This window comes from Cylas formicarius, unplaced genomic scaffold (assembly GCF_029955315.1).
Source record: "Cylas formicarius isolate icCylForm1 unplaced genomic scaffold, icCylForm1.1 PGA_scaffold_6__28_contigs__length_40554024, whole genome shotgun sequence".
Lineage (NCBI taxonomy): Eukaryota > Metazoa > Arthropoda > Insecta > Coleoptera > Brentidae > Cylas > Cylas formicarius.
Window position 1 is genome coordinate 6,866,206 of NW_026844347.1, and position 20,888 is coordinate 6,887,093.

Genomic DNA, 20,888 nt, shown 5'->3' on the forward strand with positions numbered 1-20,888 from the left:
TATACTTGCACAAAATAAAAATAATGAATGAAAATTGCATAATATATTGTCTACTTGTATAACCAATTGGAAAACCTACAATTTGTAAAATTGTCAGCACCAAAATAAACTTCGACCTATCAGTTTAAGTAAATGTTAAGTATTATTTTTAAGGATTTACTATAATCCGCATTAACGGAAGTTAACGATGGGATGCTCTTATCATTAGTACAAAGCAATGTTTTGAAAAGAAAAACTGTAACTGCAACTCTATATATCAGTACATTTTACTTACATTTTACGAGCTTATGATTCGTATCCACTAGAGAACTTATAACTGCACAAAATCTAAAATTTTACTAAGAAATAATAACTTATCTTAAAAATCAACAGTACAATATCAACAATACTTCATACTTAGCCATAGAAACGTTACCAGAAGTGTCTGGTCAAAGAATGACATGAGAAAAAATTATCCAATCGTGGCCAAATTTGTTAAGATCAAATGCCCTAACCACAGTTGAGCATTGCACGCGGCGGTGTAACCTCCGTTCGCTCCCGACAGAATCCTTTGTAATCGTTCCCAAAAATTATGGAAGCGGTTTCCACTGGGTGGATTTAGTGTTTTTAGTGTCTAGTGAGTGTTTTAAGGTTTAATCGTCGTCGGCCACTCGGTTTTTCCTGTTCACGCCTGTGTGGTGGCCGGATGGGTCCGGATGGTCCGCGGAGGAGGCCGTTTTTTTTTGTTATCGGCCAAAGTCCTATATTGGAAGCTGAGAATAAATGTTGGAAGTAGCTTTTATATTAACTTTTTAAGAAGAAATTCTTCGACGGATGTCGGTAATGGGTGAATGGCCATAGTAGACTTGCTTAACTGTTTGTAAAGAGGAAAGAAGAAGATTTGCCCTAACCACAGAATAGCGAGGTAAACTGAGAATTATTTTTTTTTTCACACTTTTAAATGAAACTCTTTTGTGTCTAAAACACAATTTTGAGTTTAATGCCAATCTGATCAATTATACAAAAAAAAAATAATCAATCACATTGTAATTATTCATATATTCTAAATGTGAATATGCTATGGTTTCCTTAACCTAAGAAAATGACATGAGATTTTAACAAGTTTTAGTAATTTAAATAATATTTCGTGATGGTAGATTTAATACTAACGGAGCAATATGGTTCAACCCAAGATATAATATCTTTTACTCAACGTGAGATATTTTTTCTACGGGGTTCTATATAATACATTTTAAAATCTTTTCAGATGGAAATGAAATTGTTGAGGTAAAGCCTCAAAAGAACTTCTTTAAGTGCATTTTCTCTTTTACTACATTTTTTCGAGAAATTCTTCTCCCATATGGATATCCTCAATCAGTGAGTGATGACTATTTAGAATATCAAACCTGGGACACATTACAAGCATTATGTAGTACAATAACGGGGTCGTTTACCATGAGGGCTGTGTTAAGGGGTGTTGGTGTTGGTGATAGTAAAGCTACTGCCTTATCAGCGGCCTTAACGTGGATCATGAAAGAAGGTGCAGGAATGATAGGAAGAATTGTTTTTGCATGGTGGAAAGGGTAACCTCCAAGCTAAAATTTACATTCTTCAAACAATTTTAGATGACCTATATAAAACTGAATACATTTTTGTCCATAATTTTGAAACAATTAAGAGAAGTGTAATGTGAAAGTCGAAGTTTTATAGAAGGCGAAGAGTTATTAAAAGCAAAACATATAATTTTAATTGGGTTTGCTGTAGGAACCAATAAGTTATAAGACAAATTTTTGTACAAAAAAAAGAATAATTGTCATTTGCTATTTCTTGAATTATATCCATCAACGGACAAATTTATTTTATATTGGAACTGGAATCGTTAAGCTTTTTCTTGAATGTCGAACTTTCAGATGAGTCCATAAAGGCACTTAATCCCGAACTTTTTTGTAAACAATATCAACAATAAAATTGCAACTCAAACATGGATCTCATATGAAAACGATGCAATGAATCCCAATCCCAGAGGTCTCATTAAATTTTAAAATCACTAATACTCTCCAACGTTCTGAAAAAAGGTTTTAATTCTATTTTTTATATATTATATTTTGTTAGTTTTTTAATTACAATGTAAATTCAAATTTTACGCGTAACCTAAAAAATATTTTTCTATCTTTGGCATAGAAAGTATCTCACAAAAAATAAACATTGCTGCTTTCATTTTTCTGCAATGTAAATAATTCATTTTTTTGCAAGTCGTAGTATTAATCTCATGGTATAAACTCATCTCTTGTAAATCCATCATATTAAAAGAAATTTTCAGTTAGGAATCAGATAGGGAGCAGTTTTCTCTTACACATTTGCTAAGAGTTTAGATAAATTACATTAAAGATAAGATAAATTACATTAAAAAACTTAGTACTTCACATTAAACATTAGACAAGCGTACATCTCAATGACAGGTATAATCAAGAAATATATAATATTGTACTATTACTGATTTAAACATTTTTTTTTTAATAATTAATTTTAAATGATAAAAAACACCTTATAATTCAAGTAGCTCGTGATAATCATTTTGCTATTTAAGAATTCCAAGAAAATTCACAAATTTCATTGCAACATTCAAAAATACACACACTTTATTATCAGCATACTGAATTACCATCATTTTAAATAAAGTAGGTTTCAAATTTATCTATGTTCATAAATTATTTTTTTTATTATCTCAATAAATTATGATGGGGTCTTACATCATACTGAACACACATAAAACACATTCGGTCATCAAAAGAGTGATTCGGCAGCTGGCTTTTTGGCTGCGGATTTCTTATATTCTCGCAATTTCCCGCACAAATCTTACAAAAAAAGCTTTACACGTTAATTTGTTACTTTTACAATAGACTTCTTTTTTGTTGCTATATTATTTTCATTCATTTCAACCATTTCAGAAGCGAGCTCGACCATAATTGCAAAAAATGGAGATTTTTCGCGGACATCTTGAATGATGCCGCTATGCTAATCGAACTATGCTTGCCACAGTTTCAACAGTATTCTACTGAAGTGCTTTGCGTAACTTCAGTTATGAAATCTATAGTAAGTTAGTTTGTATTCAATAATATTTACCTATAATTTTTCAATTTTTATACCAAATTTATTTGAATTATGAACATTTAAGTACAAGAGTGGTTACTATATGGACTGGCTCAAAGTCAGTGGCATATTAAAAGTCTCTGATATGATATCTATCCCTCTAACATTGCTAGTGCTATATCTCATTATTGTAGAAATAAACATTAACACCCTCAAGGATCCCATTCAGGTCGGTTTATATGTATTTAATATCTTTTTCTACTCACTACTACTACTTGCCCCAGGGATCCGAGCCACTTCGAACATTTCCGACATATTACCGGGTTTGGGATGAATCGGATGTTTTCGGAGATTTTACCGCACGGCACGAATTTTGATGTTTGACGTCTTGCCATTGAATGGATTTGTGTTGTTTTGCAAAAATGTACTCAAAAACCAACGGTCAGTAACCAACACCAACACGTTTGGTAAACTTTTTAAGTCGGTCGTTTATTCAACACCCGCTCCGCTCGTGCTAAATAAACTCCTTACTCAAATGCCTTTTACCACACTTGTTGCATAATATACTATTTGCCGCTAACTTCTGTAAAATACCTAATTATTTACCGATCTAGCATGCCGAAAGTGACATTTTTCCATATTAGTTTCGTTTCCTACGGCTTGGATATTACCGCACGGGCTCGGGAGCAATCGGGTGTTTTAGGAGATAATTTTACACGGCTTGAATTTTGACGTTTGTCAATTCCGATGTCACTTAATGTATTTGTGTTGTAACCAACGGCCGTAGAAAAATTGCAACAGGTTTGGTAATAGTATATTCTGCAACAAGTGTGGTAAACGGCACTTGAGTCACAAGTTTATTTGGCATGAGCGGAGCGAATAACTTAAAAAGTTTACCAAACGTGTTGCATACTATATTTTTTCTACAACCCTTAGTTTTTGGGTACATTTTTGCAAAACAACTCGAATACATTCACTGACATGACCGTCAAAATTCAAACCGTGCGGTAATATCCCGGAAATGTCCGAAGTGGTTCAGGCCGTGGGACAAGACTCTCACGTGGTAAAGTGACGCTTCCCGCACTCTAGTTCGGTGTAAAATTAGGTATTTTACAGGAGGGAGTAGAAAACTTTTTTTTGTCGCTCGTTTATTAAGCACTCGCTCCGCTCGTGCCAAATAAACTCATGACTCAAATGCCCACATTTATTGCATAATATACATAAATTAGATACTTTTTCGATAAATGGTTTTTGCTCTGTCATTAAGCGTATGTGGTGGTAGGTTTCAGAATGGCTGAAAGCATTTTGTCAAACTCGGAGTTGTTGAAAAGGGGTCTTTTTAAGCTTCTGTCTGAGCACATTGATCCACATAGCGCGTATTTGGCATCTAGAAAGCGTTTGGAGACATCACTATAAATAACATTTATTTTCCAATAAATGATAGCCCAAAAAGAGTCTAAAACGGTAGTGAAAACCGCATTTCGATATATCTTATATCTCTTATACCTATACTATCAGTAAAAGAAATAGAAACTCGCAATAATATCGCATTTTTAGGAATATTTTCGGTATACCTTGTTAAATCCTAATTTTCCTTCTTCTAGCAAAATGTATCTATAAATTTACAGTTAAAATAAAAGAATTTTATAATTATATTATATTAAAATATCAATATTAATTAATATGATTGAATATTGCCTATCTGTTTTTACGAAATTCGAATTTTTGAAAATGGTGATCATATTAAGATTACAGATATTTTTAATATGTATTGGTGGTCTTATTTGTATAAAAAAGGCTTTTCCATATGTAGAAGTTCTTATAATATGTTTTGTGTTTCTTTCAAAAACATTGAAAATGCAACTGTTTTGCAAAGATCTTGCTGTTTTATCTGTATTGTTGTTGACATTTTAAATATAATGTTTTCATTTAAACAATAAATTGTAGTATTTAATAATCGTTGGTACCCTGAATCCCAAAGATCTCGATATTATTTTGTTTTTATTTCTTTTACTGATATTATAAATTTGAAAAGAGATATAGCAATGAGATTTCACTAGCGTGATAGACCCTTAGTTGGCTATCTTTTGTGGCAAACAAAAGTGACATCGTCGCAATTATTTTTTTTGAGAAAATAAATGCCAACCTCCGGAGCTGTGTTGATGGCCTAAGAAAAGCCCTTTTCAAGTTCGACAAAATGCGTCCAGCCACTCTGAACATTTATTTTCGAAAATGTTCGTCCTGTCTCTCCAATGTTATTGTTTGTCTCATTTGTATGAAATGCTGTAAACTCCTGGTGTCTCAAACGGAATTTTGTCTTTGATGGATCGAAAATATTGACAGATTTTTGTAGAAGTGGTTTTAACATTATGTTTCTTAAAAACCCTTGATATATCGTTTGTGATGTTTTGAATGTAAGGCAGGAACACAGTGGAAGGTTGTGGTTCAATGTATTTTGTAAAGGAAAGCAACTTCATGTGGACCACATATCAAAAGTTCTTAGGAAATATAATGTTAAAACCAAACATCTCTCAATATGTTCGATTCATCAATAACAAAATTCAGTTTGATACACTAGGAGTTTACAGCACTCCGTGTATATGTGGCAAGGAAAACATTGAAGAGACAGGACGAACAATATCAACTAGGCTAAAAGAATATGAAAGAGCCTTAAGACTACGACAAATAAACTAATCAGCATTTGCCGATGACAATCATGAAACCGGACATCAAATCTTATTCTACTAAACCAAAATTATTACATGCAGACAATTCTTTTACTAAAGAAAATCCATAGAATTCAATAAAATCAAACAATCTTAACCGCCACTCTCTTCACCTTTTATCAATATGGGAACCTTTCATCGGAGACAATGTTGATGTCGCTCTTTTAGCTCCGCCTCGCTTAAACAGTATAATATAAGCAGGTACAGGGTAGAATTCATACCAGTTTCAGTTAAGCTCTGAAGAAGCGTCAGAAAGTTTTATTGATTGACAACCGATGCAGGAGGCATCCAGAAAATTTGTGAATATGTGTTGCTAATGTGGGACCTTCTTTTTTACCGATTCTTTAAAATAATAATAATAATAATTTTCTTTTTTATGTGGGGATTGCCGGCGGAGCCACCAGAGCTTCAATAACATATCACCAGGCGATCAAAGACAATGTGGCCGATATATCGGCTAAAGACGGCAGTCAAGAAACGGTTGTGAATTTAATCGGCAGTTTCGCCAGTATATTTCTGCTAAACTATTTCACGGATTCCACGTGAGTGAATAAGTAAAATTTGACACACCCTTTTTACTTATATATAGTGTTTCAAAAAGTAGGTCAACAGAAATTCATATTAATAAAGCTAAACACGCTTTGTAGTTTGGTTATGAGCTAGCTTTTCGAAAAGGTGAAAACTGGTGTACATAGAGTTTTTGACGTAGTATCCAGTAGCGTAGTTTTTTCTAAAACTAACAAATGTTGATATATAAACTAAACTTTTTCAATAGAATATATTATATTATATATATATATATATATATATATATATATATATATATATATATATATATATATATATATATATATATATATATATATATATATATATATATATATATATATATATATATATATATATATATATATATATATATATATATATGATGACACTATATTCCGGGATATCATCCGTTCGCTCGTTGAACTCCGACTGGAATCCTGCATCCGACTGGAATCCTGCAAATCTTGCATCCGACTGGAATCCTGCAGACGTTTCGCCAAAATCTCACTTGGCATCTTCAATGCTCGCGTTCCGAAAACACTTCGAACACTCAGTGTTCGAAGTGTTTTCGGAACGCGAGCATTGAAGATGCCAAGTGAGATTTTGGCGAAACGTCTGCAGGATTCCAGTCGGATGCAAGATTTGCAGGATTCCAGTCGGATGCAGGATTCCAGTCGGAGTTCAACGAGCGAACGGATGATATCCCGGAATATAGTGTCATCACATTTTTCCATCCGTGAATCAATACGTGAGAATATATATATATATATATATATATATATATATATATATATATATATATATATATATATATATATATATATATATATATATATATATATATATATATATATATATATATATATTAAATTGTATACTACCGGTGAAAATTTGTTAAAGAAAGGATATTTAAAGCGTTATCAAAATGCTCTTTTATAGTTCACCGAGTGACCCTCAAGTTCAAGAGACAAATGGCAAAAATGTTGAACCTTTTTAAATGCATATTTATCAATATCTCCGATATATTTTGATATCTTTTGGAAATTTGGTAATATCACATCTAAACACAATCCAAAAAACTCAAAGAAGTAATCAAAAAAAGATTATTCCTTTGGCCCCCATTTTCTGTAAAGAACATGAAGTTTGTAGTTAGATTGTAGCTTAATTAAAGGAAGAAACACAAATTTTGTCATTTAAATTAAAGTATTATTAGAGATATTAATGAGTATGAGTGCTATTGATACTTCAGTCAAAAAGAATATATGGTGCCCAAATTGACCTACTGTAGCTGCCTGTTAGTAACGCTTAGACAGAGGCACAAAGACGGTTAAATTGTTTTGTGTTTCGTCTATTTTAAGAAAAAATTTCAGTGCGTAATCCAAAACAAAACCTTTTAATTACTAAGCTAAGAGATTATCTATTATAAATGTTACCACAATCTAACTTTTTTATTTTACATTTTAGAAAAAATAGTTTATTGCAAAATGCATGATGTGAAGATTTAATATTACATACCTATTTATATGCAAGGTGTGCCAAACAAGCGTGGTATTCAAAGTTGTATTTTTACATTAATGCCAGAATTAACAAAAAATAAAATCTTCAAGTCAACGCCACGTCTTTTGTTTATTGTTTTTTATGACAGTTGCGACAAATTTTAAATATTTTCATAAAAGGATATTGTTTTCAATTGACAAAAAGTTCGAAATATCGTTGTATATATTACATCAAAAATATATAGATATTACAAATATATAATCAGTAATTCATTCATTAAATGTTGAAAAAATCAGCTTCCCACATTCTTTTTTCTATTTGATGATCTCTTTTGCTTCATTGCTTAAAGCATTTTTTACGATTTCTTCTGAGAAAGAGTGCCGGTTCTATCTTTTCTTGTTCTTTACTATGTCCCTCTATTTTTAACACTGCCCATAGTTCAATAATTATTTATAACTCTTTTGCATTCAGAAACAGAGCATAGTGCATTTTTTAGATTTCTTCTATTAACTAAACACAGGTTCAAGACAAAAAAAAGAATTAGAGTCCAGGGTGGTTCGAAATTCACTGATTTATCAATTACCGAATATAGGGTATATATTACATTAGTAAAAAAAAGAAAAAGGCACAAGATCTCTAAGAGCGAAACACCTTTTCAGGTCTGAATGGTTGTTGATATTGTCGCTAATTATATTGCATTTGTATACAAACTACATGGCGGTAAAGTCGCTTGTTTTCAAAAATTTCAACAACCAGAGGATAGCGATAGTTTTGAAAACTTTTCTGACAGTCGGAACTGTACCGAGTCCGAGTAAAGTGAACAGCAACGAAGCTATTTTGCACGGGTTCGACCAAACAGGTAAGGACTGGTTTTTAGTAATACACTCTGTAAACTGAGATTTGTTTATCTAGGTTTTAGAATGACATACATTTTATTTTTGCAAAGCTGCCAGATCCAATTTTACTTTTTTTTTTAATGAATTTCTACAGGCTACAGTAGCACTATTTACAAACCTTCTGGATTCTTTGTGTGCCGTGATTTCCATATTGGTGAAAGGTAAAGATGCGGTTAAGATTGCTTGGTTGTTAATGAGTTTATTTGTCGTAGTCTAAATATACTCTTTCATGTTCTTTTAGCTTAGTTGACTGTAAAATTCCTCGTTTCTAAGGACTCCCTAAGATTCACAATCTTAATACATTAATATTATAATATATAGATACTTAAGTAATTTAAAATTGCTAATAATTAAAATTTAAACGTAAATGCAGACATACATACATGCAGTTGACACAGTTGACGCAGAAACAGGTTGGGTAAAATAATAAATTAAAAAAGATTAAAAATCGAAATTAAAGCTATAAAAGCTATAAATTGGATATTCAACCTATTCTCTGGAAAAATAACTAGCTTTTAAAAATCCTTTAATTATTTCACTTTATTGAGCAATTAAAAACCATTATATTAGTTAGTCTCGACTTAGAATCTCTCATTTCTAAAATCCTTATTCCTGAAACTCTCAACATTATTTCAGGTATATTTAAATCCGAAATTCTGGAACAAAGTTTTCTCACCTTAACTGAAAAATAATGGTCAAATTTATGAACAAATATTCTGTATAGTTCTGTATTATTACTTGTAGCAAATATATGGAAGCTTTTGAGAAGAAATCAATCAACAACTATAATGATTCCTATGAAATTTTCTTAATCTTTTAAACTCTATACACTCTAACATACGTTTAACCATTGAATTAGAAACTAATAATAATCCCTCATTTTTAGATATTGTTATTGATTGAAAATCAGACCTCACATTGGGTCATTCAATTTACAGAGAACTACCCATTAATGCATCACCATCAGGGTCAAAAATCATTGCTTGTCTTGTTTGTTTACAGAGCAGTAAAACTATCTCAACCTGAATCACTGAACCCAGAATTAAAACACCTAACATCTGCTCTTCTTTTGCATCACTACACAATCCACTTCACCACAATTTCCCAAAGAACATGAAACCAAACTCAGGTCTTTGCAAACCAGTTTCAGTTAAGCTCTGAAGAAGCCAACAGGATGATTGGCAGGAAGATTCCAGAAGATTTGTATTACAGTAAAGAGCTTGTGGAAGTTGCTTTAAAAAAAAGAATTATTATAAAAAAAATAAAGAGAGTATAAAGCTTTGTGTGAAAGAAAAATAATCCGGTATTGCGATTTTAACGCCACCAAAGAACACTGAGTAAATGCCACACTCGCATATTTCACCCTAAAGAAAAATATTTCTGTTAAAATACATCGAAATGTGTTTTAGTTAAACGCATTTGTGGTTTCGAGATAATACTCGGTGAGTCTATAAGTAAACCACTGAAACTTTACACTGTCGCCGAGCTGAAACAAATATTATCAGTTTACGAACAAGAGAAATACCTTCTTCTGGTGCATTCCGAGAAGAGGAAAATTTACGTGTCGTTTGAACACGGAGAAAATGCCAGGGACGTAATTGCCGCTTATTTTCACGCAGTACTATTAGCGATAGCGACGAGTATTTACAATTCTACGAGTTTGGTAAGTGGAAACAATTGATAAGTGGTAGTTACATAGAATTAATAGTCCTAGAAGGCTAGTAGAGAGTGAAACCCCGGCGAAGAAAGAGAGAAAGGAATGGGGGTTAGGATATCTGCGGAATTGTATATGATTAGTCTGTATACCTCAAACCCTACCAGCACAGCGTTGCCGTTATTTACATATTTTCCTTAATTAAAATATATTTTCTCTTCCTTTCAATTTCCCTACGACGGTCGGAGCGCGCGACATCTAGCAGCGACGGGCGGAACCGGGGCAAAACAGGACGCTACACAAGCTGGGTGGGGGGCGGAGCGCACTCTGGTAGCCAGGGGGAACACTAAGACGCCACGCGCGGTGGGCCCCCGCTGCGGGGGGTTAGGAAATTGAGGTTATGTGCGGTTTTTGCTGCTTATATCGGCACTATATATCTACTTTTTATATTCCCTCATTCCGACTTTTCCTAGGTCTGCCTCTTTTATTTTTCCCTTCTGGTGCCCACATTAACATTTGTTTTGGGATTCGATTTTTGATTTTCTCTTTTTGATCTTCCAGCCGATCTCCTCCCAAATTCCTTGCTAGTTGCTATAAGCATGTTTTCAGTTTTGTTCTTTAGTTGCCATGGTATTTTTATTAGATTTTGAGATTTTTTGGTGCCACAGAATCCCATTCAGCATATATAATGCTCTTCTATTTTGTATTATTTGCTCCTTTATCCCCTCATCTAGTGTTCCGTTACGTGTTATTTTTAGTACTAGACATACTCTGCAGTTTTTAATGTGACATCCGTCTTACAATATACTTTCCTTTCTAGTAATGTTGACTTCCAAAAACCCATTTTCACACTCTTCCGCCAATTTCCTTGTCATATACTCTCATATACTCTAGGTCATCATGATTTTGAGGAGTACTTATTTGTTCATCGTTACTACCGTTACATAATGGGATTCCCATTCCTCTGTAATTTTGTGTAGATGTACAGTGAGATAGAGGTTAGCATAGAACTTTATGTCGATACTGCCGAGTTCTCTAATTATTCTTGATAACAATGATGAATAGTTCACTCAAGTTCTTCGACTGCGGATTTTCGAACCAACGAAGAAAATTATCCTGTTTGATTTCCTTATAATAGCTTTAAAATAACCACAGACTCTCTTTGAAGTGCGTCGTTTTTTAAAAGGCGATTTTAAAACTTGGTCAATGTTAACTGAATTTTAAAAAGCACCAACAGAGTGAAGTTAAAGCTTAAAAATAAGAGACAATAAAGTTAAATCAAAAATTCCTATTTGGTCACACGACATGCACGACTCACCTCCCTAACAGCATTTAAGGGGTATAAAGGTGAGTAGTAGGAGTATTAATTCTATGGTTATCTAAATGCAGACTAAAATAGACCAGAAAATTTGTACACTAGTTTAGTAGATAGCTACAGACTTTTAACTGTTTTAAAAATATAAAGATTGAAGTATATATTATTTTTATTTAATTATAGTAAAATGCTATTAGTACTAATAGAAAATACAAGGACACTAAGTACATACAAATAAAATCAATCTTCTTAAATGTGCTGTACTGTATTGTCCAGCTCTCAACAGATATATTTTTTAATTAAATTTATTACACAGGGACTTAAAGTAGGATTTTCGTTTCATAGTAACACTCAGAACAAAGACAACTTCAAACATTTACAAAGAAGCCGGTTTCGTTTTTTGCCCTTTTAATGAAAGTTTCAAGAATGAAATGACCAGGTCATTGTTAAAACTTAATAGTAAACATGAGGGATAATTTCATTAAACTCTTAACTCAGAACAAAGCCAACCTGAAAAATCTACAAAGAAAACTTATTTCGCTTTTTGCCTTTTTTATGAAAGTTTTCACAATGAAAAGGCATCTTAATTAAATTATCATGAAAAATTAATAATACCATTTTATAACTCAAAAAGTACAACAGCAAAAGATTTATTAAACACAATAAATTGTAATATCTTAGACGTACATCGAGAAATGTTGGGGGGAGTAATAGAGTAACTAGAAATTTATAAACAAAAATATTTTTTAAATAATGTGTAACGTCCTGTATTATAGGGTTGAGCACAAAGAACCTCATTGATGGGTTGATCTATCTTTTTGACTCACTCCATTTGGAAGATATTTTGTGAATATTTGTACCCTAAAAGTAAAAGTAAGTAAAAGATCATGCTTTCCTAATAATTTCACGGATTTACAAAAATCGACATTTTAACTTTTAAAGTTTTTTTCTACTTTTTTATTCCTACTTTTTAGCGTAAGTATTTAAATTAAAAAATCATAAAATCCCCATTATATTAAAAAAAATCATAAAAATATTAAATAGAATTTTACGAAAATGTTTTTAATTCAAATTCGTTAATTTTTCAAATAAACTTCTACAGGCTGCTACTGTAATACTATTTTTAAATTTGGATTCTTCCTACAAACAATTTGTAAGCAGACACAGATGGTTAAGCTCTGAAGAAGTCAACAGAATGTTTGGAGAAACGTCAGTAAGTTCAATTCCTCAACAACCGACCCAGGAGGAATCCAAAAGAGTTGTGAATAGTAATAAATTGGTTCTCTAACGCGTTTTAACGTTTTTTTTTTTATTTATTATTTTTCGCATCCATTCCAAAATGTTTAAGTTTTTACACGGTATATAGTGAACTAAAACAATGCGCACTTTTTAATTATTATAAAAGTTTAACTGTATTTTAGGATATTTATTCGAAGAGGCAACTGCACCACACTACTCCGATAGCAATAATTCACACGTTTATGAACGCATATGAAAAATATATCGACGATTACAGAAACATTCCATTTAATTACCTTATACCTTTCAATAAACTCGTGAAACAGGAGTTTAACATGTTTGTTACTGCATTGACTGTAAACGGTAATTATATCATATATTTTTTACAAATTAATTCTGTTCCATAGACTAATTTTTAAAAAAATTAAACTACTATAGACCATATTTTTGTAAAATTTCGATTCAACAATATATTATGAATCATTTTTAATCAAAAAAACAAAACGCAAATTTAAGGGATAGTTTTTAGGTTAGTGGGGCAAGCCTAAAACATTATTTCTTAATGAAATTGAGACGTTTTTTTAACGTTTACAACTGCAACTTCATTCTGGCCAGTAATGCTTAAAAACAATCAAAGTAACATAGGTTACTTTATAAAATTTGCATTCAAAAATTTCATATTATGATCAATTAATTTAATTAATTAATTTAAAAAAACAAAAGGCAAAAAGTTGATAGAAAATATAAGGAGGTGAAGTTGAGCCATATTTGTAACTTCCCTTGATAAATTTTTTTCGAAATTTTTTATACATCCAAACTGTCAAGCAAATGTCCATTTTTTTTTAATCTCGCGCACTTTGCTTCGAAATTATTATTTATTAAAATAATAGTAAGTAATATATTTTTACAATCGTTTACAACTACAAATTAATTTTGTAACCACCCTTAACAGGTTTTTTTTTCAAATTATTTTTTTAATTTAATATTGAACTATTGAAATTCTACTTTTTTGAACCGCAAGCTCTGGCGTACTTTGCTTACAAACTATTCGTTATTAAAATAATTGTAATACTTTTTTAGGGTGGAGCATGGGATCGCATTCAATGAAGGTCGGCGAGCATAGGATTGATTTCAAGACCCACAAAGCAAAACTTACATGAAACATATTTACCAATGTCAAGTAATTAATAAATATGTTTTTTACAGTGGCAAGCGTTGTCAAAATTCTATTTAAGATTAAAAAACTTTTAAGAATACTTAATGCGAGGTAAGTAACGAACGATCGCTTCTCACGTGTAGTTTTTTTTATCGACGCCATGTTGGCTTTTTCAGTTTTCCTCATCACGTTTTTAATGAGTTATTTCGTATTTGAAAAAAAAACTACTTAAATATTCGAGGAAATGTCCTTATCAGAGTCCGCCAAAACACCGCAATTATATTGTTTCCAAAAATTTCGGCTCTTCTCGCGCTATTGTAAAAAGCTAAAAAGTTATTTCGTACTGCTTAAATTATTTTAATAGGAACAATTTTCTACAATTTCAATATATTTATAGATAAATAATTTGCTATGTAAACTAACTTAAAACGTCCCTTTTAGTGACGGATAGATTTCGTTGTTGAGTTAGTTCAAGTTCGTACATGTAAGCTAGAAAGCAGCACCATACCAAACTGCATAAACTAACAAAAGGCACTCTGTTTTTCTCCTTAACGTACATAAAGTTAATCGTTTGAAGGACTGGCCATACACATATACCCACCTAAAAAAGTTGATAGAACTATTAAATAGGAAATATACCGGGTGGCTCGCAGAATCTGGAGAACGGACACATTATACACTGGAAGGCCTGTTGAAGTATTTGGCGAACGGATCAACACTCCTTGAGAAAATCTTAATACTAATAATAATAATCTTGATCTATCCGAACAGAAAGCCGAACTTTTCCGGACAGTTGCTGAAAGGGCTCGGACATTCTTGCCTTGCATATCATTTTAGATGGGACATAAAGGGTGTTTCAAAAATAAGATTTTATACGTTTATTGAGCAGTAAGGCAATAGAGCTCTATAAGAAAAAAATGCATGGCAAATTAAATTTGCAGCTTTTAAAATTTAATTCAGTTTTTAAAAAATTGTTTAATTGTTTTTTTTACTTATCTTAAATGTAAAATCTCAAAGCCCTTACTTTGCTCTCTAAGATCAGAAAATCCCAATTTAAAAGTCTATATATAACTACAACAGAGGAATATACTTTACAAATAATGGAACATGATACGAAAAAACTAAACGCACGTCGTCACTAATATTTCAAGTGTTTGCATAGCCAACTCGTTCAAAAATATAATTTCCTGGACTATTTTCTTTAGTATCACATGAAATAATTTATTTTGAACATGTATTCTTTCATTTATTAATACCTAAAAAATGACCTTTTTGCGACGTAAGGATTTTCGCAAAAGTCGTTTTTTTTTTAAATGTTTTACGCCTTGTATCTTGGAAACTAAACATTTGCGGACGCATGTTTGCTGAAACACTATAATATTCACATATTCATAACTTGGGGAAAAAATGTGTTTCTTAACGTCTTTTAAAAATTACGAAAAAACATTCCGATCCTTAGGTATAAAAAAAAAACAATTACTTAGCGATTACTAGATGTAAATGGAAAGCATCAAAATGTCAGAAAGTGCTGAACCAAAAAAAAAACTAAAACAATAGGTGTATTATGTTTGAATTCAGCAAAACCTTTTTCGCGAAAGCAAAATTGAAACGAAGAAAAAATGTATAACTTATTATAAACCCCTCGTAGATGTAAAACGTCTTCACTTGTCATTACAAGGTTATTTAAACACAATTGTGAGCCACCCGGTACATGTATTCCGGTTTGTTAAAATATGCTATGAGATGCAAAATGAATATTAGCAGAAAAACAAAGAGACAGCTCGAATTGCGGATTTTTAAAACTTCTTGGAAATCATAGAATGATAATGTAATGAAATTCGAAATGTATCGATGGAATACTTACTTTCCACGTGGGATATAATTTAGTTTTTACTTCGTTTTTTGATTCATCTATGGTTTTCCCCGACATAATGCTCATCCCGAAGAAGAAACATATTAAAGCGGCGGGACCATAAGTCATTTGTTCTACAATAGCCTGCGTAGACAACACCAATATAATTATTTTCCTTAGGAATTACAATCAGTTATATCGAAGGATTTGATTTGTCCTCAAAGTTATAAAAGTGCGTTTAAACGTTCTGATTTTATATTTGAATGGATGTTATGTTGTATTCGTTTTGTTTTGTTTACCGTTGAAAAGATTTGTCACGAGTACACACTAAACTCAATAATAAAGTGTGTAAAATTATTACTAAAATGGCTTATAAGTGTAACAAATTATTCAGGTTTTGCTTTTAATAATAGCTCTGTTATTAATAACTACGTGCGTTGTGCTAATATACTACTGACATAATTTTAAATTGCCACCGACTTAAATTTGAATTTTTGGCGATCCTCTCTAAGTTGAGTTCATTCATGAGAATTTGCAACACCATATCATACGTTATTGAGTCTTAACTGCCATTTTCCGCACCACAGTATTTTTTAATAATTTTCCAACTTCATAATGCAATAAGAAAATTAATAAATTTAATAATAATGAGATTTGTTAATTGCCAAATACACACTGTTTCCACAATTGCCTGAGAAAGTTTCCAAGAGAATAAAAATTCCAATGAGGTTAGTAAGTGTTAATGAATTATACTTTATAATTTTCACTATTAACCAACACGATTTCTTCAATAAGCCGACACACTGTAGAAATCGGTGAGTTATCACTAAAAGTTAAATAAATTCCCGTCTTTCTAAGACTATAAGTTTATTGAGGTATTTTATACTGAAAACGTGACAAATTAAAAGAAACAATATTCGCGAAAACGTGTGAATAGTTTAGCCATCGTTACCAATCTTAGAATTAGTATGTGAGATCAAAATATTTGTGTAACTCGTTTGTGCTTGAGATAATACCTAAATATTTTAATTAAAGAACGTGTGTTGAATAATTATAAAGCTTGGTGTTTCGTGAGTTATTATCTGTAATAGAAATTAAGTAAAAGTGGCAATTTTCTCATTTCCACAATTGAAAGCCTTGGGAAAAAATGGATTCAAGCAATAAAAATAGAAGAGTCGTTTGTTCCAGCCAAAAACACAAAATTTACTGAAAAATATAGTCTTCACCTATTCTACAAATTTGTACTATAGTTTAAATATTAAAATAATGTAATGCAATTAAAACGTTTTGTATCATCTTTCATCTATATATAGATATTATGAACTTTGTGCAACAGACATATCGCTTCTTTAATATAATGCCTTATACTTTAGCGTTGCATGGGCTTATGATACAGAAGGTGTCCCAAACCGCTTCACGTGTTTATATAGCTAACCATAACTAAGGCACTTTGTTTCAAGCCAAACAAAAAGTATTTTAGGTTTGACTTCGAAGTTTAAGCAGCCTGAAAACTCAATTAGGACTCTCAGGACTTTCTGCCCCACAACAACTTTTTTTTAAAAGAAAGAGTTTTTTTTTAAATTAATTAAATCAATAATTAAATTTTATTTGTTTTTAATAAATTTAAATTTTTAATTCCCGTAAATTGAATTAAATGTTAGGCTGATAGTATTGGAGACACTCGTCTTTTTTGCTTGGAATTTTGTTGCTAATTGCGACTAAAGATATTTTAGAATCAACTTTTATTACCTTTTACCGATTTTTTAATTTAATTTAATTAATAATGTAACAATTGAATCTAAATATTTGGGCTTTGGTCATTGATAAATAAATATACTAAGCCTTGAAGAAGCATGGCTGGAAAAGTATGAAAACTAGAACCCGAAGATTAAACTGAAATGGCGGCACCGAATATTAACGAACACAAGTAAAGCGGTACTATTGGCAAAACTTCAAAGAGTAGCCGGTATCAGCATCACAGGAACAATGACTACATTCCCTCTTGCTACAATGGAGGGTGTATTGGCCCTCCCTCACAAAACTTTTGGGTTTCATAATGCTGCGGGTTGGTCCCAAATCGGAAGCAAGAGGAAAAAATAATGGGCATAAATATCACTGGCAATTACAATGCAAGTTGGTTGACTAAACAAGTTCAAATTTTACCACCAAATAAATAAAAATAGCGGAACGTTACCCGCAATATTGCCTACTTACTTTCGTTATGGAAGTTTTTAAACTTGTAGTTGGCCAAAGTTTGGACGAAATTCTTATCCAGGCGTATAACGTGGGTGCAGTGAATAAGCCCCCATATAAACTGAATCTTAAAGCTTGCATCCAATCATAATTTTCGATACTTTTTCCTGATATGGTTTGTTGTATAATAGAAGAGGTCGGCCAAAGCGCTCCGTATGAAATCATACCCCTAATCACTGGATGTTTGCTAGTAAAAGCCACCATCCTCGACAAGACTGATGCCATTATAAGTAAATTCCATACGAATAAAAAAATAAGTGGCACCTAATTAACAAAAAAATAATTTTATTCTAAACTACCCTAATTAGATATTTTGGCTTAACTCCGAAATCCGTGGTTACTTAATTGCCATAGATGAGAGATACAATTGCGATTTGTATGACCTTGACGCCGAGATTACTTTTGGTAATGCTTGCAGAGTTTGAAATGTCGCTTATTTTTGAAGGTCGTTAAACATTTCTTTCTACTTTTCACCACACGTTTGGTCTGGCTACCAGTAACATCATATTAATGTCATTAACAACATTCGTATTAATACCACACTTTCGGGTAATTTAGTTTTTTAAAAGTAACTATCTGAACTCACCGTGTAACATTGCAGAAAATTCTTCTTCTTCAATTAGCAACAATAAGACTATAAGTGATTCTGTGAGTGGTATTATAAGTGGCATATCTTGCTTTTTCGGAAATTATTTTGAAGTCAGTTTAATTGAAGTGAAGTGTGTGTAGTGTATGTTTGATTAAACTGTTTTTTTTTTGTCAACATAATCAGCCTTTAGCTAAAATTGAACAGGTGTATAATTTTTTTGTGAATCTTTAACACAATTTATCATAGTCAGTGACTAAAATATTTTCTCGACGAAAATCAGAAATGGGCGAGTGTCCTTTGCTAAAGTGCCTAACTTGAAAAACCAAAGAAAGAAGAACACTTACTTGATTGGTATAACCACAGAAATGAAATCGGGAAAGGAATATTTGATGGTAAATTCGCAGTTTTCGATGTTTATTGAAGCTTATACTTTTGACTTTAGGGCTAACCAATAAATTGTGAGGGTATTTTATGATATATGTGAAACACGATCAATTTAACTTTGATCCGATATAAAAGCAACTAATTTCCCGGTGTGAAATTACTTGACATTGTTTTTCTGTGCCTCCATGTGTTTATTCTTAGTAAAAAACGTTGGATAGTATATCTCCCTCTTGGCACTATTAACAATGACGTTCATAGTTTATCCATTTATTCACAAAATTCAAGCGATTAGAATTTCATCCGTGGAGACAGTAATTGCCACAACCGCAAACCTTATATTGGTTTATACAAGTCCCTCTAACTTATACTCCTCAAATTTCTCAGGACAATTAGGACAATAGGATTGACTGTCATGTTCAGAATGCTTTTTCTTATTAGGACTTGTCGTAATAAAGCTACTACAAATACATTTATTAAAACAAACTAACATAAAACTTACTTTTTAATTTATAAAAATATTAGGTTCTAATTTCTGCTGAATTTTCCATGTCAATTTTCACTTTAGCTGACGCCTATTTCTCCAGGCGGTCATGTAGCTTGTAGGATGTATTGGAAACAATCCAGATAGCCCAAGTAACTGTTCTATAGGCCTAGATAATTCAGCTCCATTACCTATCCAATGTTTAATCCGCTCAAAGTTTAAGGAAACTAATTTTTCATTAAACTGATTCGGCAAAGGATCATACGTGCCTAGCTGTTCGATAACTGGTTGGGATACGTGTTTTTTGGGCTAAAATACATTCGAAAATCATAAGGTCACACACCACTTGGTATATGCAGTAATACCTCTGTAACAACAATATGATAAAACGGTCGGTTTGTACATCCTTGCCTTAAAAGTCGAATAACTTTAGGAGTATGTAACGAAAATACTCCCGTCCCACTTGCAGGATTTAACATTTCAGTAAATAACTTCCTGGCCAGCCCTTTGAACCATCAGACAGAAAAGAAAAAAAGCATAGACAGCAAATTGTCATTTTTGGTGAGTTTAGAATCACCAAACATGGAGCCATAGAATTAAAACGGTAACGTACTTCTCAACCCAATTTCAAGATTCGAAAAATCAGTAACTTGCAACAAGATCGATAAAAACTAAAATGGTTGGAATCAAGAGGACATTGCAAATGTGCAACTTTGTGAATCTTTCTCTATTTTTTCATTATTTTTATAATAAAATATTTATCTAAAGAATGTGCGTGAAGTTATTTGTGATGTATTTGTGCCTAGAGTGTTTGCCCAGAACTTTTAAACGAATAGCATGAAATGTTTTAGATACACGTTTTTTATACAATTAACAAATACCAAGTAATAATGCGTAATTTAGTTAAACCAGGTTTCTAAGTACTATGTACTGGTGTTTTCTATCTTAGTTTAATAGATTTGTGTTTACAATGTTTAACTGTGATGCGCCTTAACTAACGGACAACCTTAAAACCCTCATGAAAGAACGTGAAAATAAATACAAAAAGTTTAACCGAACAAAATCGATTAACGACTGGAATTGGCACAAAGAGCTTCGTAACCTTTGTAAGATCTGAAAAGAAAACTTGACTTAACTTTGTTTCAAGACATTTAGCATGCTTAAGGTGCGCAACTCTTCTGATCCAATCTGGCAGATTCAAATAGAATTAACAGATATTTTGCCAATT

At 31.9% G+C, this 20,888-nt stretch overlaps 4 protein-coding genes across 5 annotated transcripts in view; 1 reads left to right on the forward strand and 3 right to left on the reverse strand.

Moving 5' to 3' along the window:
* The window catches only part of LOC132704058 (calmodulin-lysine N-methyltransferase-like), a 35,381-nt gene extending 34,985 nt beyond the window's left edge, over nucleotides 1-396 (reverse strand). The window contains exon 1 of one of the 2 annotated variants that reach the window (XM_060673710.1): nucleotides 275-396. In XM_060673710.1, the coding sequence (XP_060529693.1) occupies nucleotides 275-276 (2 nt within the window). In that variant the 5' untranslated portion in view covers nucleotides 277-396. The remainder of the gene's footprint in view (nucleotides 1-274) is intronic. The other variant, XM_060673709.1, reaches the window with a different exon arrangement.
* A 539-nt stretch (nucleotides 397-935) lies between these two features.
* On the forward strand, nucleotides 936-14,239 carry LOC132702996 (RUS family member 1). Its single transcript, XM_060671980.1, has 8 exons — nucleotides 936-1,193; nucleotides 1,247-1,562; nucleotides 2,928-3,071; nucleotides 6,173-6,337; nucleotides 8,501-8,700; nucleotides 10,147-10,400; nucleotides 13,128-13,308; nucleotides 14,026-14,239. Exons 1-8 carry the CDS (start codon nucleotides 1,130-1,132, stop codon nucleotides 14,103-14,105), a joined length of 1,404 nt encoding a protein of 467 aa, XP_060527963.1. The 5' UTR covers nucleotides 936-1,129; the 3' UTR covers nucleotides 14,106-14,239.
* Nucleotides 14,240-14,379: 140 nt separating this feature from the next.
* LOC132702995 (mpv17-like protein) lies at nucleotides 14,380-18,788 on the reverse strand. Its single transcript, XM_060671979.1, has 4 exons — nucleotides 18,530-18,788; nucleotides 18,168-18,470; nucleotides 15,966-16,097; nucleotides 14,380-14,702 (listed from the first exon to the last, which is right to left on the reverse strand). The coding sequence occupies exons 2-4, from the start codon at nucleotides 18,429-18,431 to the stop codon at nucleotides 14,520-14,522; spliced, it is 579 nt and encodes a 192-aa protein (XP_060527962.1). The 5' UTR covers nucleotides 18,432-18,470; nucleotides 18,530-18,788; the 3' UTR covers nucleotides 14,380-14,519.
* Nucleotides 18,789-19,635: 847 nt separating this feature from the next.
* LOC132703122 (small ribosomal subunit protein bS16m) lies at nucleotides 19,636-20,205 on the reverse strand. Its single transcript, XM_060672198.1, has 2 exons — nucleotides 20,026-20,205; nucleotides 19,636-19,969 (listed from the first exon to the last, which is right to left on the reverse strand). The coding sequence occupies exons 1-2, from the start codon at nucleotides 20,137-20,139 to the stop codon at nucleotides 19,736-19,738; spliced, it is 348 nt and encodes a 115-aa protein (XP_060528181.1). The 5' UTR covers nucleotides 20,140-20,205; the 3' UTR covers nucleotides 19,636-19,735.
* Nucleotides 20,206-20,888: the final 683 nt, after the last annotated feature.

Excerpts from the sequence above, each read along its gene's own strand:
- LOC132702996 (XM_060671980.1), top strand. The coding sequence starts at position 1,130 with ATGGTAGATTTAATACTAACGGAGCAATATGGTTCAACCCAAGATATA. Across the intron at positions 10,401-13,127 it reads TTTACAATTCTACGAGTTTG|GATATTTATTCGAAGAGGCA; the intron begins GTAAGTGGAAAC and ends ACTGTATTTTAG. Across the intron at positions 13,309-14,025 it reads TACTGCATTGACTGTAAACG|GGTGGAGCATGGGATCGCAT; the intron begins GTAATTATATCA and ends ATACTTTTTTAG.
- LOC132702995 (XM_060671979.1), bottom strand. The coding sequence starts at position 18,431 with ATGGCATCAGTCTTGTCGAGGATGGTGGCTTTTACTAGCAAACATCCA. Across the intron at positions 16,098-18,167 it reads TAAAAACTTCCATAACGAAA|GCTATTGTAGAACAAATGAC; the intron begins GTAAGTAGGCAA and ends TTGTCTACGCAG. Across the intron at positions 14,703-15,965 it reads AATTATATCCCACGTGGAAA|GTGGGTATATGTGTATGGCC; the intron begins GTAAGTATTCCA and ends CAACTTTTTTAG.
- LOC132703122 (XM_060672198.1), bottom strand. The coding sequence starts at position 20,139 with ATGTTAAATCCTGCAAGTGGGACGGGAGTATTTTCGTTACATACTCCT. Across the intron at positions 19,970-20,025 it reads ATCATATTGTTGTTACAGAG|CCCAAAAAACACGTATCCCA; the intron begins GTATTACTGCAT and ends AATGTATTTTAG.